The 16,055-nt window shown below is 46.4% G+C and overlaps 1 protein-coding gene across 3 annotated transcripts in view; it reads left to right on the plus strand.

Moving 5' to 3' along the window:
• Positions 1 to 16,055, plus strand: part of LOC124043557 (glutamate receptor ionotropic, kainate 5-like) — a 99,946-nt gene that overhangs the window by 74,194 nt on the left and 9,697 nt on the right. For all 3 annotated transcript variants that reach the window (XM_046362261.1, XM_046362264.1, XM_046362263.1), the window contains 8 exons: positions 121 to 273; positions 1,803 to 1,907; positions 2,132 to 2,239; positions 2,930 to 3,133; positions 5,301 to 5,414; positions 13,619 to 13,728; positions 14,010 to 14,183; positions 15,481 to 15,646. In XM_046362261.1, the coding sequence (XP_046218217.1) occupies positions 121 to 273; positions 1,803 to 1,907; positions 2,132 to 2,239; positions 2,930 to 3,133; positions 5,301 to 5,414; positions 13,619 to 13,728; positions 14,010 to 14,183; positions 15,481 to 15,646 (1,134 nt within the window). The remainder of the gene's footprint in view (positions 1 to 120; positions 274 to 1,802; positions 1,908 to 2,131; positions 2,240 to 2,929; positions 3,134 to 5,300; positions 5,415 to 13,618; positions 13,729 to 14,009; positions 14,184 to 15,480; positions 15,647 to 16,055) is intronic.

A 16,055-nucleotide genomic window follows, 5' to 3' on the forward strand; every position in this document is an offset into this window, starting at 1 on the left:
TTATGCCTGCCTCCCTTATCTTTCTCTTTCTTTCTCTCTTTACCATTGTGCCTCTCTCCATCTCTCTCTCTCCCTCCCTCCCTCCGTCTCTATGTCTTTCTTACTCTCTCTCTCCCACAGCTGTCGTCGGCTCTCATGTTTGATGCGGTGCATGTGGTGGTGGGGGCAGTGCGTGAGCTCAACCGGAGTCAGGAGATTGGAGTGAAGCCACTCAGCTGCACCACTCCTCAAATCTGGCAGCACGGCACCAGCCTGATGAACTACCTGCGCATGGTACCCACACCTGCTCTCTCTTTAATCAATACTGTCCCGATGCTGTCTCAATACTGTCCCGATGCTATCCCGATGCTGTCCCAACGCTGTCTCAATACTGTCCCGATGCTGTGCCAACACTGTCCCAATGCTGTCCCAACTCTCCCATTGTAATGTTGTTGTAAGTTTTGTTGACTACAGAAACCTTTAGTTCACCAGTGTGGGTTCTCTTTACTGCATGTTGTCCAAACTAGCCAATTGTGCCACCTGCATATAAGCCAACTCATTGTTGTCTTGCCCAGGCAACAATGTAACATCGTCCCAATAGGTCCAGTGCTTAGTGGAAATATGCAACATACCATGGTACATCCACCTGTTACTGTAACAGGTACATCCACCTGTTACTGAACATTGGCCCAACTCGAGTGGCTAGCTATTTATGCATTTGTCCCCGTAGCCAACTCGTTCTCCTGCCACGGCAACAATGTGATGTTGTTGATTACAGACCAGTCCGGTTCTAATAGATTCCATGCTGAGCCAAAACATGGCTACCTTTGGTCATGAACTACAGAAGTAACGAGGGTTGCTGGGAAAATCCATATAAAATCAGTACATTTGCGGGATGAATGGCATTTCAGCTCATAAAATAAAAGTGATATAACTTTTCAATTCATGAAGTGACTCCTGAATTATTGAGCAATTGGCTGAGTTGGTTTTGGAATTGACCCCAACTCTACCAGTAGGCTAACTAGTGAATAGCACAGCTCCACTTAGAAAAACGTTAGTGCTTGAAGCACCATCTTATAACCTTCCTGTCGCCTTTGGGGCATTCGTTTGTTGTCACGTATACTTACTGCTCTTGTTTTGTGGTTTTTGTATGTTGTGGTGTTGATGGTATTCTTCCTATCTTCATTGTAGTGCTCTGCTGGGCTGCACATTTTCTCTCCATCCTCGCTTCCTCCTTCATTCCTCCTCCTATCAGAGTCTGCCATTTCTTATCTTCCACCATCTGTTTCTCCACTCATCTCTCTTCAGTCTCAGACAATGTTTTCGCACTCTCCGTGCATCATTCCATCTTTGGCAGTGGTTCCTCTCCTCTCCCCCCTCTTTCCCCCACTCTGTTGTTCCTCGTTTGGGGATTTCTCGTTCTACCTCTCTTTCAGGGTATAATTCATCCTGAGTCTCTCTCTCTCCACGCTGCACCCTCTGTCTCTCTGCTTGCCTTTTGTTTTAACCATACATCACTCTGTCTCTCTCGCCACTTTCAGCCATCTAATATACCGCCGCCAAGCCTAGCTATCGCCTGGTCTGTTTGTCTGGGCTGAATCTCTCCCTCTCTCTTTCTCTCTGTTTCTCTGTCCCTCCCCTCTCTTTCTGTCCAACATTATTTTTCTCTCTATTTGCCACTCTCTCTCTCTCTCTCTGGCTCCATGAAAGAATACATTTTGTTTTTCACTCTCTTGATTCCCCTCACTCCCTCTCTGTCTCTCTCTCTGTGTCTCTCCCTCACTCACTCCCTCTCTCTTTCTCTCTCTTTCTCTCTCTCTCAGGTGGAGTATGATGGGTTGACCGGCAGGGTGGAGTTTAACAGCAAAGGCCAGAGGACAAACTATACCCTGAGGATCCTGGAGAAGCACCATGGGGGTCATAAAGAGGTCAGGGGGTCAAGGGGTAATGGGTTCAAATGTGACTGGGTCACGGTGGGGTCGGGGTTGACTGGCTGTATTTATGAGTTGATTTGACAAGCACTGGAGATAGACGCACTATACGTATTGACTAATGCATAGACATTGATCACGGGTTGACCCCTATTGTCTATCTCTTTCTCTTCGCCCCCCTCTCCCAATCCTTTTCTTTCCTTCGCCATCCGCATGTATAGATTGGAATCTGGTACTCTAACAACACGTTGGCGATGAACTCGACGTCCCTGGACATCAACATGTCGGAGACGTTGGCTAACAAGACGCTCATCGTCACCACCATATTGGTAAAGACATTGTGGTTTCGCAAATTTGCATTGGTAGAATGTGAAACTGTTGATTTTCTGTTGGCCATTTTGGGATCAAACAAGCTGGAGTTTAATTTACCAAGAACAAAAAAACAAAGTCGGTCAGGAGTACACTAATCATTTTATTGTACTGTAACTTGTAATATCACTTCTTTACACCTGATCAAGTAAGTGCTAAGTAGATGTTAATGTCATTCGTGTCTAATAGGTCGCTTATTGCCACTTAGTGACAAATCATTTTGCCAGTGACCTATATGTGAGAAATTACAATATATGTAAATGAGGGTATGTGCACGCATTCCAAGTGAAGATTCAGCCCTTACTAAATGCTTCAGGACACTGTTCCTTCTTTGAATTATGATGAAGAGATATTCAGCAGCTGTTGGTAGGACGTTTACTCCAAAAATCTACATTACAAAATAGATTTACATTTTAGTCACTTAGCAGACATTCTTATTCCAGTACGACTTATAGTTTGTGCATTCATCTGAGGATTGCTAGGTGAGACAACCACATCTCACAGTCATAGCAATCAAATGTTTTCCTTAATAAGTGGCTATCAACCAAGTCAGTGATAGTAACAAAAGACAAGAACGAGTGTATAGATATATATATATTTTTTAATCAACACGTTTCGGGTAAATGCCGTTTGATTTCCTGCTATTGCAGGAGAACCCATATGTGATGCATAAGTCCAACTACCAGGAGCTGCAGGGAAACGACCGGTACCAGGGCTTCTGTGTGGACATGCTAAGAGAGCTGTCAGACATGTTGAAGTTCTCCTTCAGGATCAAGCTGGTGGATGACGGTCTGTACGGAGCGCCTGAACCAAATGGTTCCTGGACAGGCATGGTGGGAGAGCTCATCAATAGGGTAAGCGCACATACTCTCACACACACACACACACACACACACACACACACACACACACACACACACACACACACACACACACACACACACACACACACACACACACACACACACACACACACACACACACACACACACACACACACACACACACACACACACACACACACACACACACACACCATCTAGAGGACTGGCTGTAATGGTGGGTCAATAGGTGGGTCTTCAATCAGTCAAAGTCAGCCTTATATATTCGCCATGGTAACTAACAAGAAGCCTGGATAACATCCGTGGTCTTGGAGAGCTATAGGGATGTCTGGCTTTGCCCCAGCTCTGCACTACAATACCTGATACAATTCATCTAAGTTGTGATGATTAGTTGATTTATTTAATCAGGGGTTAGTGCTGGGATGGAACAAAAACCTGCTAAGCTCTCTAGTACCATGGTTGGTGACCACTGATCAAAGTCTGCTGATAATCGTCGTGCTAACCTGTAGCTGTTAGTAGTATAGAACTGGTGGCTTTTAGACCACAGTCAGAGCTAGTGTTTCAAAATTCAGTTAACTTTCCCCCAAATTCCCTTTTTCCAAAATCCTTGTTAGAGGATTCACAGATTTCTTGCTTATTAATTGCAGGAATCTTCCAACCAGGATTTCTGGAAAACTGGGGAATTTGGGGAAAGTAACCAGAAATGAGCATCCCTTGTCACAGCTTTTACAGCATACTGTTTGTGTGTGTTTGTTTACATTGAGCCAACTCAAGTCTATGAATCTCAACTCTCCCGTAAATATTCCCTTGTGATAGCAGCTGACGCAGCGAAATGTATTGGAATCCGCAAGGCACTCAAAGCTCTTTCCACTGCTCTTGCTGTAACAACAACAACAACAACAACAACAGCGTCTACTGTTTCTATTTTGTTTGTGGCTGCGAAGGATATTTTGGCCACAACGCCACAGACCCACCCGTTATTTTACCACACCTGCTGTTGCCATAACATCGTTTTGAACTAATGTTGTCACCACTCAAAACGACAACTGCAATTACTGATGCTATCTGTGTGGCCCTATCTCGACTCCCGATAGTGTCTAATAACGTTGTTACTGAGAATGGTAATGATAATGATGATGACGTCTGTAATGACCTTACCTTCCCCTTGTGTGAGTGGGGCTGGTAGGGTAGTGGAGCCATGCGTGACCCAACCAACTCGTTAGGAGGCTAATCAAAATCTCTTGGTTGCACACGTGGATGAACATGTGTACACACGCGCACACACACACACCACACATGCACTCATGTGGAGTGAACACACTCTGGTGGCACACACGGAGAGACACACACTAATGAAGCCCTCACACACACACACACACACGAAAACACACACACACAAGGTTATGTAAATTCCATGAAAACACACACACTCTCACTTAATTTTTAAATAATCATCGTTATGCAATAACCACACACACACAAACTAACATTCCCTAAACACTTCATTGAATAACACACTTACCCACCCCCCTCTCTCCCGCCCTTCTCTCCTGCTACTGCCTGATGAAAGTGGGTGAAACTCGTTAATGAGTATGTCCTCATTAATCAATGAATATGTAATTAAGGAACAGAGAGGTGTCTGGGGTCTTGTTTTTGTTGGATCAGCCATGCAGTCTATGATGACTATGCCCTCTATGGTGTTTCCCGCCCCTCTCCTTCCTCTCTACCTCGCTCTTGAAGAATCTTCCCCTCCTCCTCTTACACTACAGTCTACACTCACCCCTGCAGGGCTATGATATGTCAAGACTGCTTTCAAGTTCTCCCCGATAACCCCAATTGACCCCTTTTTTATCTGTATCTCTCCATCTCTCTGCTCTCACTTCCTCTTTCTTTGACTCCCCTCTGTCTTATATCTATCACCCTCTATATTTTTCTCTCTCTTTCTTTCTTTCTTTCTTTCTTTCTTTCTTTCTTTCTTTCTCTCCCCTTCTTTTTCTCCATCTCTCTCTCCTTTCTCTCACTCTCTCTTTCTCTCTCTCTCTCTCCCCCTTCTCTCACTTCCTCTCTCTCCCCCTTCTCACTCTCTTTCTTTCTCTCTCTATTGCTCTCTCTCTCTCTATCCCATCTCTCTCTCGCGCTCCCCACCCCCCTATCCATCAAACATCCCTCTCCCCTACAGAAAGCAGACTTGGCGGTAGCTGGGTTCACCATCACCTCAGAGAGGGAGAAGGTCATAGATTTCTCCAAACCCTTCATGTCTCTGGGCATCAGCATCCTGTACAGAGTCAATTTGGTAAGATGACCACAGAGACAAATCCATTAAGTTCTGATTTATCACTATGGGTAAGGCACTGTCATTGACTACAGATCATGTGTGCTGTACTATGTTTGTTCTTCCCATGTCCTACGTGTCAGTTCTAGCTATGAAAATGCCATTTCCACCCGTTATAACATTTGGTCTGATTTGATAATACCAGAAGGTCTTGGAAAGCCTCAGGCTGGACCAGGGCTGCAGTGGAAAATGCACCGTTTTGTTCATTGTTCCCTGTATGGCTCAGTTGTTACTACCTCACTTCATCTGTTTATAGACCATTATAAAATGGCTTGGTTGTAAACTGTCTATCAGCTGTGGATGTGTTTAGTAACATTGGCGAGTACAGTGCATACATCATTTATTATGAGGACGTGATCCTATACAAGTGAATGCAGTGAATAGGCATGTAATTCAAACAATAGCTTGATGATTATAAGCAGTTCATAAGCAGACCTTAAACTAAAGTGTCACCCAACCGTTTTCATCCAAAAAGCAATGATCATATATGGACAGCAAACAAGCCACATTACTCCGTAGCAGGGTATCCTTATGAAATATGGCGCCGGGCATTTGACTGGCAACATTTTAATTTATTGGAAATTTGAGAAATGTACCTGCCCCATATGTATTGTGTGCGTAACCTAATTAGGGCGTCCACCCATGGTGCTCCGAATGACAGAAATCACATTTAGATGATGGTAATTCCTATTTAACGGAACATGTAAGTCGAAGATGCAACGTGCGGTTCCTTCTTACCAAATTCTGATGGACACTGAAGGTGTTCGAAGAAATGTCCACATTTACTTTTCCTTAACCAACAACACGAGTAACGAACAGCGAAATCACTAGCCTATGTAAATGTACTATCCCCCATGCTAGAAAAGTTGATCTATTCTATTTGTCAGTTGGTCTAGAAAGAAATAGCCTATTCCATACAGACTCTGGGAGGGTTGGGGGATGATACATCCCAAATTCATACAACCAGTAGAAAAGAAAGAAAAAGAAACGTTTTAAAAAAGCAATGAGTCTGATGCAACAGATCAGAACGTTATTCACATTATAAGCGCAGCAATGCGCACAAGGCAGTAGGCTACGTGCCCGTGCTGGTTCCAAGATGTGTGGTGCGCTGATGAAGCAAGCCTGCTTGTTGCATTTTAACTTAGGCCGCCCCATCCCGGATCCGGGATCGTGACTACAGCCTCAAGCTCATTACCATAACGCAAAATTAGCGATTTCTGAAAATTGCAAATTAAATGAAATAAATATGCCTGTCCTCAAGCTTATCCTTTTCTTAACAATCCTGTCGTCTCAGATATTCAAAATATGCTTTAGAACCAGAGAAAATCAATAATTTGTGTAAGAGTGGTGATAGCTAGCTTAGCATTTAGCGTTAGCATTTAACACGCAACATTCACAAAAACCAGCAAAGGGATCAAATAAAATAATTTACCTTTGAAGAACTTCAGATGTTTCAATGAGGAGACTCTCAGTTACATAGCAGATGTCCAGTTTTTCCTGAAAGATGCTTGTGTAGGACACAACGTTCCGTTTTGTTACTATGCATTTGGCTACCGAAACTAACCGAAAATTCAGTCACCTCAAACTTTTTTCCGAATTAACTCCATAATATCGACTGAAACATGGAAAACGTTGTTTGAATCAATCCTCAAGGTGTTTTGTCATATATCTCTTCATTGAAATGCCTTCGCTGGAAGCGTGCATTCTTCTCTGATTCGGATGGAAAAATACTGGTACCTGACTTTTGCGCACCAATTTCCACGCAGACACCTTGCGGGACACTTGGTAATTGTAGGCTCTTATGGTCAATCTTCCAATGATATGCCTACAAATACGTCACAATGCTGCAGACACCTGGGGGAAACGATAGGAAGTGTCCGTTCATTCCTGTCGCATTCACAGCCATATAAGGAGATCATGGAAAACGTGCCTCCAGAAATCCTGTTGATTTCCTGGTCACTCAAACATCTTGGTTTTGCCTGTAGATTTTGTTCTATGGCACTCACAGTGAAAATCTTTGCAGTTCTGGAAACGTCAGAGTGTCTTCTTTCCAAAACTATCAATTCCAAGCATAGTCGAGCATCTTTTTGTGACAAAATATTGCGCTTAAAACGGGCACGTCTTTTTATCCAAAAATGAAATACTGCCCCTAGAGTCTTAACAGGTTTTAAGCAGCTCTCGCGTTGTCCTGACCGATTTTCAGCTCATTGGTTCTGTGTAGGTTTGCTATAAGCAAGCGTCTGATTAATACGACGCATACCGGATATACTGTACACATGAGCCAATTTCATGTCATGCAGGTGAATGAGGACCCAAAAGCGACTTGGCGAAAACAGAGTATTTAATCCAGAATAAACTTTACAAAACAAAAAGCATAATACTACACGTAAAGACGAGAACAGACTGGAGACTTGATCGAGAACTGCAGGTTGCCTCGGGAAGGCACTTGAACCTAGCAGACTCAGACACCTGCTCACCACGCAGCATCTGAGGGAAACACGACACGACAGGGCAAAACCTAGACACAGCACGGTGAATTATAAATGAGGATCCGACAGGGCAGGTACGGGAAACAAGGAGTGAAATAGGGACTCTAATCAGGGAAAAGGATCGGGAACAGGTGTGGGAAGACTAAATGATGATTAGGGGAATAGGAACAGCTGGGAGCAGGAACGGAACGATAGAGAGAAGAGAGAGCGAGAGAGTGAGAGAGGGAGGGGGAGAGAGAGGGATAGAAAGAGGGAAAGAACCTAATAAGACCAGCAGAGGGAAACAAATAGAATGGGAAGCACAGGGACAAGACATGATAATAAATGACAAAACATGACAGTACCCCCCCACTCACCGAGCGCCTCCTGGCGCACTCGAGGAGGAATCCTGGCGGCAACGGAGGAAATCATCAATGAGTGAACGGTCCAGCACGTCCCGAGACGGAACCCAACTCCTCTCCTCAGGACCGTAACCCTCCCAATCCACTAAGTATTGGTGACCCCGTCCCCGAGAACGCATGTCCATGATCTTATGTACCTTGTAAATAGGTGCGCTCTCGACAAGGACGGGAGGGGGGAGGGAAGACGAACGGGGTGCGAAGAAAGGGCTTAACACAGGAGACATGGAAGACAGGATGGACGCGACGAAGATGTCGCGGAAGAAGCAGTCGCACAGCGACAGGATTGACGACCTGGGAGACACGGAACGGACCAATGAACCGCGGAGTCAACTTACGAGAAGCTGTCGTAAGAGGAAGGTTGCGAGTGGAAAGCCACACTCTCTGGCCGCAACAATACCTAGGACTCTTAATCCTGCGTTTATTGGCGGCTCTCACAGTCTGTGCCCTGTAGCGGCAAAGTGCAGACCTCACCCTCCTCCAGGTGCGCTCACAACGTTGGACAAACGCTGAGCGGAGGGAACGCTGGACTCGGCAAGCTGGGAAGAGAATAGAGGAGGCTGGTAACCCAGACTACTCTGAAACGGAGATAACCCGGTAGCAGACGAAGGAAGCGAGTTGTGAGCGTATTCTGCCCAGGGGAGCTGTTCTGCCCAAGACGCAGGGTTTCTGAAAGAAAGGCTGCGTAGTATGCGACCAATCGTCTGATTGGCCCTCTCTGCTTGACCGTTAGACTGGGGATGAAACCCGGAAGAGAGACTGACGGACGCACCAATCAAACGACAGAACTCCCTCCAAAATTGTGACGTGAATTGCGGGCCTCTGTCTGAAACGGCGTCTAACGGGAGGCCATGAATTCTGAACACATTCTCGATAATGATTTGTGCCGTCTCCTTAGCGGAAGGAAGTTTAGCGAGGGGAATGAAATGTGCCGCCTTAGAGAACCTATCGACAACCGTAAGAATCACAGTCTTCCCCGCAGACAAAGGCAGACCGGTAATGAAGTCTAGGGCGATGTGAGACCATGGTCGAGAAGGAATGGGGAGCGGTCTGAGACGACCGGCAGGAGGAGAGTTACCCGACTTAGTCTGCGCGCAGTCCGAACAAGCAGCCACGAAACGGCGCGTGTCACGCTCCTGAGTCGGCCACCAAAATCGCTGGCGAATAGACGCAAGAGTGCCTCGAACACCGGGATGACCAGCTAACTTGGCAGAGTGAGCCCACTGAAGAACAGCCAGACGAGTGGAAACAGGAACGAAAAGGAGGTTACTAGGACAAGCGCGCGGCGACGCAGTGTGCGTGAGTGCTTGCTTAACCTGTCTTTCAATTCCCCAGACTGTCAACCCGACAACACGCCCATAAGGAAGAATCCCCGGGATCAGTAGAAGCCACAGAAGAACTAAACAGACGGGATAAGGCATCAGGCTTGGTGTTCTTGCTACCCGGACGGTAAGAAATCACAAACTCGAAACGAGCGAAAAACAACGCCCAACGAGCTTGACGGGCATTAAGTCGTTTGGCAGAACGGATGTACTCAAGGTTCTTATGGTCTGTCCAAACGACAAAAGGAACGGTCGCCCCCTCCAACCACTGTCGCCATTCGCCTAGGGCTAAGCGGATGGCGAGCAGTTCACGGTTACCCACATCATAGTTGCGCTCAGATGGCGACAGGCGATGAGAAAAATAAGCGCAAGGATGAACCTTATCGTCAGACTGGAAGCGCTGGGATAGAATGGCTCCCACGCCTACCTCTGAAGGTCAACCTCGACAATGAATTGTCTAGTGACGTCAGGAGTAACGAGGATAGGAGCGGACGTAAAACGTTCTTTTAGAAGATCAAAAGCTCCTGGGCGGAACCGGACCACTTAAAACACGTCTTGACAGAAGTAAGAGCTGTGAGAGGGGCAGCAACTTGACCGAAATTACGAATGAAACGCCGATAGAAATTAGCGAAACCTAAAAGCGCTGCAACTCGACACGTGACCTTGGAACGGGCCAATCACTGACAGCTTGGACCTTAGCGGAATCCATCTGAATGCCTTCAGCGGAAATAACGGAACCGAGAAAAGTAACGGAGGAGACATGAAAAGAACACTTCTCAGCCTTTACGTAGAGACAATTCTCTAAAAGGCGCTGTAGAACACGTCGAACGTGCTGAACATGAATCTCGAGTGACGGTGAAAAAATCAGGATATCGTCAAGATAGACAAAAACAAAGATGTTCAGCATGTCTCTCAGAACATCATTAACTAATGCCTGAAAAACAGCTGGCGCATTGGCGAGACCAAACGGCAGAACCCGGTACTCAAAATGCCCTAACGGAGTGTTAAACGCCGTTTTCCACTCGTCCCCCTCTCTGATGCGCACGAGATGGTAAGCGTTACGAAGGTCCAACTTAGTAAAGCACCTGGCTCCCTGCAGAATCTCGAAGGCTGATGACATAAGGGGAAGCGGATAACGATTCTTAACCGTTATGTCATTCAGCCCTCGATAATCCACGCAGGGGCGCAGAGTACCGTCCTTCTTCTTAACAAAAAGAACCCCGCCCCGGCCGGAGAGGAAGAAGGCACTATGGTACCGGCGTCAAGAGACACAGATAAATAATCCTCGAGAGCCTTACGTTCGGGAGCCGACAGAGAGTATAGTCTACCCCGAGGAGGAGTGGTCCCCGGAAGGAGATCAATACTACAATCATACGACCGGTGAGGAGGAAGGGAGTTGGCTCGGGACCGACTGAAGACCGTGCGCAGATCATGATATTCCTCCGGCACTCCTGTCAAATCGCCAGGTTCCTCCTGAGAAGTGGGGACAGAAGAAATGGGAGGGATGGCAGACATTAAGCACTTCACATGACAAGATACGTTCCAGGATAGGATAGAATTACAAGACCAATTAATAGAAGGATTATGACATACTAGCCAGGGATGACCCAAAACAACAGGTGTGAAAGGTGAATGAAAAATCAAAAAAGAAATAGTCTCACTGTGGTTACCAGATACTGTGAGAGTTAAAGGTAGTGTCTCAAATTTGATACTGGGAAGATGACTACCATCTAAGGCAAACATGGGCGTAGGCTTGTCTAACTGTCTGAAAGGAATGTTATGTTTCCGAACCCATGCTTCGTCCATGAAACAACCCTCAGCCCCAGAGTCAATCAAGGCACTGCATGTAGCACCCGAACCGGTCCAGCGTAGATGGACCGACATAGTAGTACAAGATCTAGATGAAGAGACCTGAGTAGTAGCGCTCACCAGTAGCCCTCCGCTTACTGATGGGCTCTGGCCTCTTACTGGACATGAATTAACAAAATGTCCATCAAATCCGCAATAGAGGCACAGGCGGTTGGTGATCCTCCGTTCCCTCTCCTTAGTCGAGATGCGAATCCCTCCCAGCTGCATGGGCTCAGTCTCAGAGCCAGAGGAGGGAGATGGTTGCGATGCGGAGCAGGGAAACACCGTTGATGCGAGCTCTCTTCCACGAGCCTGGTGACGAAGATCTACCCGTCGTTCTATGCGGATGGCGAGAGCAATCAAAGAGTCCACACAGGAAGGAACCTCCCGAGAGAGAATCTCATCTTTGACCACTGTGTGGAGTCCCTCCAGAAAACGAGCGAGAGCAGCGCCGGCTCGTTCCAGTCACTAGAGGCAGCAAGAGTACGAAACTCTATAGAGTAATCCGTTATGGATCGATCACCTTGGCATAGGGAAGCCAGGACCCTAGAAGCCTTCCCACCAAAAACTGAACGGTCAAAAACCCGAATCATCTCCTCTTTAAAGTTCTGGTAATTGTTAGAACAATCAGCCCTTGCCTCCCAGATAGCTGTGCCCCACTCTCGGGCCCGGCCAGTAAGGAGTGAAATGACGTAAGCAACCCGAGCTCTCTCTCTAGAGTATGTGTTGGGTTGGAGAGAGAACACAATCTCACACTGGGTGAGAAAGGAGCGGCACTCAGTGGGCTGCCCGGAGTAGCAAGGTGGGTTATTAACCCTAGGTTCTGGAGGCTCGGCAGGCCAGGAAGTAACAGGTGGCACGAGACGAAGACTCTGGAACTGTCCAGAGAGGTCGGAAACCTGAGCGGCCAGGTTCTCCACGGCATGGCGAGCAGCAGACAATTCCTGCTGAGCATGGCTCCTTGGATCTCGACGACAGTGTTACGAGCGTCTGTAGTCGCTGGGTCCATTCCTCGGTCGGATCCTTCTGTCATGCTGGTGAATGAGGACCCAAAAGCGACTTGGCGAAAACAGAGTATTTAATCCAGAATAAACTTTACAAAACAAAAAGCATAATACTACACGTAAAGACGAGAACAGACTGGAGACTTGATCGAGAACTGCAGGTTGCCTCGGGAAGGCACTTGAACCTAGCAGACTCAGACACCTGCTCACCACGCAGCATCTGAGGGAAACACGACACGACAGGGCAAAACCTAGACACAGCACGGTGAATTATAAATGAGGATCCGACAGGGCAGGTACGGGAAACAAGGAGTGAAATAGGGACTCTAATCAGGGGAAAAGGATCGGGTACAGGTGTGGGAAGACTAAATGATGATTAGGGGAATAGGAACAGCTGGGAGCAGGAACGGAACGATAGAGAGAAGAGAGAGCGAGAGAGTGAGAGAGGGAGGGGGAGAGAGAGGGATAGAAAGAGGGAAAGAACCTAATAAGACCAGCAGAGGGAAACGAATAGAATGGGAAGCACAGGGACAAGACATGATAATAAATGACAAAACATGACATTTCATTTCACAAAAGTATGCAAATGAACCTATAGACAGATTAGCATGCCCAGTCAAATGCATTTCCATCGACTGGTATGTCCATCAATGAATAGGCTAAAAAAGGATCATTTTACTATGTTTTTTAAAAACTTATAGACTTTTTTATAGGCCAAAAGCCGGATATTACCAGCTAACGGAAACCCAGCTCTGTATTCTACTATATTCCATCTCCCAAGGGTTTACAGAGCATGCAGGAAAACCATTATCAATGTAATTACTCAAGCTGTCCTGAGTCGAATTCATTAGGCACCAAATGGAAGAAAACGGGCTGAAACAGTGAGAGACTACCTGCACTTGTCCAATAAGAAACACTTGTTGTCATCTTCTTTTGCAAAACATTTTGCTACGTTGTGCAATTGTGGATATGGTCCTGTACTCACATTGCCCAGTCTGTAATGAAATCAATGCCAATACTTTGTCCCCTTGTGTTTGAAATCTGAACTGCACCATCTGGTATTGATCTCCGTTAACACCATCATTGTCTTCATCCTCCAATCAGGGACGGAAGCCAGGTTATTTCTCCTTCCTGGACCCGTTCTCTCCAGCCGTGTGGCTCTTCATGCTGCTGGCCTACCTGGCTGTCAGCTGTGTGCTCTTCCTAGCCGCCAGGTAACTGACTACGCCACCTACTGGGCTGGGGGACACCTCAACCTGCATACGCTCTAGATAGAGTAGACTGGTGGCTATGCAGCACGAACAGATCAGGGACCAGGTCGCATCTTATATCTAATGTGGCTCTAAATCTCCTTTCCCTCATCTACTGATCTAATAGAGAGGTTATGAAATGCAATTTTGGGGATCCTTTTTCACTCATTTAGACATGATGCTATTATGTATAAATCCTATGTTAAAGACTAAATAGTCCACCTTTCTCTCTGTCCACCTCCCAGGTTGAGTCCCTATGAGTGGTACAACCCTCACCCGTGTCTGATGGGGCGCAAGGACATGCTGGAGAACCAGTACACCCTGGGCAACAGCCTGTGGTTCCCCGTGGGAGGCTTCATGCAGCAGGGCTCTGAGATTATGCCCCGCGCCCTGTCCACACGCTGCGTCTCCGGGGTCTGGTGAGTGTGTATGGGTTGTGTGGGAGGGAGGTTGGAGGGGGTGTGTGGGTGGGTGCGGGTGCGCGTGCGTGGCTAGCTACAGTATCAACCTCTGTATTACTTCCTCCTCCACTTTACTCTTCTCCCAAAGCTACTGTTCATCAGATCAACCAGATGGCAGTCATATACTAATGGGAATTATATTATACCGCATTATACAACGGGTGGGTCTAATCCTGGATGCTGATTGGTTAAAACTGCATTCCAGCCGGTGTCTATTCCACAAGTTACCACCGGCTAAATCTATGATGTTAAAATTCCTATTTACTCTGTTCCATCTGACTGCGGAATCCACTGTCTCATCAGCCCAGCCAGGCAATTTATACACTAGATCTACACTGTAAAATGCATCTAGACATTATCTCCCATTGGTAATGACCTTGTTGTTATAACCTAATTGTACCAATAAATCCTCCAAACAATGGCTTTTCACTGAAGTACACTCTTAGAAAAAATGGTTCCAAAAGGGTTATTCGGCTGTCCCCAAAGGAGAGACCTTTTGGGTTCCATGTAAAAACCCTCTGTGGAAAGGGTTCTACATGGAACCCAGAAGAGTTCTATCTGGAACCAAACAATTTCTACCTGGAACCAAAAAGGGTTCTTCAAAGTGTTCTCCTATGGGGACAGTCGAAGAACCATTTTAGGGTATAGATAGCATATTTCTTTCTAAGAGTGTACTTCACCAAACCTCACCACTCACTTTAGTTAGCTCCATTAACTCTGAATTGTCTTGATACTGCAATGCACTGTTCAGAATAAAACGGTGTTCAACCTAAAGGATAAAGTAGTAGTTTTTTTGATAATTATGTAGATGCTCAGACAATCAACAAACGTTCCATTAGATCAGTACAACTGTAACTGTTGACAGCACTCTGTGAATGGAAAGATTTCAACAATTGGACATTTGACCTTTACAAAGGTTCAGAACAAGAGCAACACTTTAAGGTGTAATATAATGCGGTGGTGGACTGGACACATATGAAGCCAGTTTCTGGACTAGGGTTGCAAAATTCTGCTAATTTACCCAAATTACCCAGGTTTTCCAGAAATCCTGGGTGTAAGATTTCAAGAATCAGTCAGGAATTAGGAGTGAATAAGCAGGAAATGCAACCGTGATTTCTCGAAAATCTGCACATTTTGGGAAAGCTACCGTAATTCTGCAACACTTTTCTGGACTAACAACTGAGCCCAGGAGTAGGCTTAACTTTGCCATAGCGTAACTTGTGATAATATGCCTGTCCTCTGTCCCTCCCCCCAGGTGGGCGTTCACTCTAATCATCATCTCCTCCTACACGGCCAACCTGGCAGCTTTCCTTACAGTTCAGAGGATGGAGGTGCCTATCGAGTCTCCTGACGACCTGGCTGACCAGACCAACATCCAGTATGGTACCATCCAAGGAGGCTCCACCATGACCTTCTTCATGGTATGGATTGTGTGTGTGTGGGAGCCCCAGGTGTAATTGATGGGGGGTTCCTGTGTAATTGATGGGGGTCCTGTGTATTTGATGGGGGGTCCTGTGTATTTGATAGGGGTTCCTGTGTATTTGATGGGGGTTCCTGTGTATTTGATGGGGGTTCCTGTGTATTTGATGGGGGTTCCTGTGTATTATTTGATGGGGGTTCCTGTGTATTTGATGGGGGTCCTGTGTATTTGATGGGGGTTCCTGTGTAATTGATGGGGGTCCTGTGTATTTGATGGGGGTTCCTGTGTATTTGATGGGGGGTCCTGTGTATTTGATGGGGGTTCCTGTGTATTTGATGGGGGTTCCTGTGTATTATTTGATGGGGGTTCCTGTGTATTTTATAGGTGATCCTGTGTATTTGGTGGGGGTT

This window comes from Oncorhynchus gorbuscha, linkage group LG09 (assembly GCF_021184085.1).
Source record: "Oncorhynchus gorbuscha isolate QuinsamMale2020 ecotype Even-year linkage group LG09, OgorEven_v1.0, whole genome shotgun sequence".
NCBI lineage: Eukaryota > Metazoa > Chordata > Actinopteri > Salmoniformes > Salmonidae > Oncorhynchus > Oncorhynchus gorbuscha.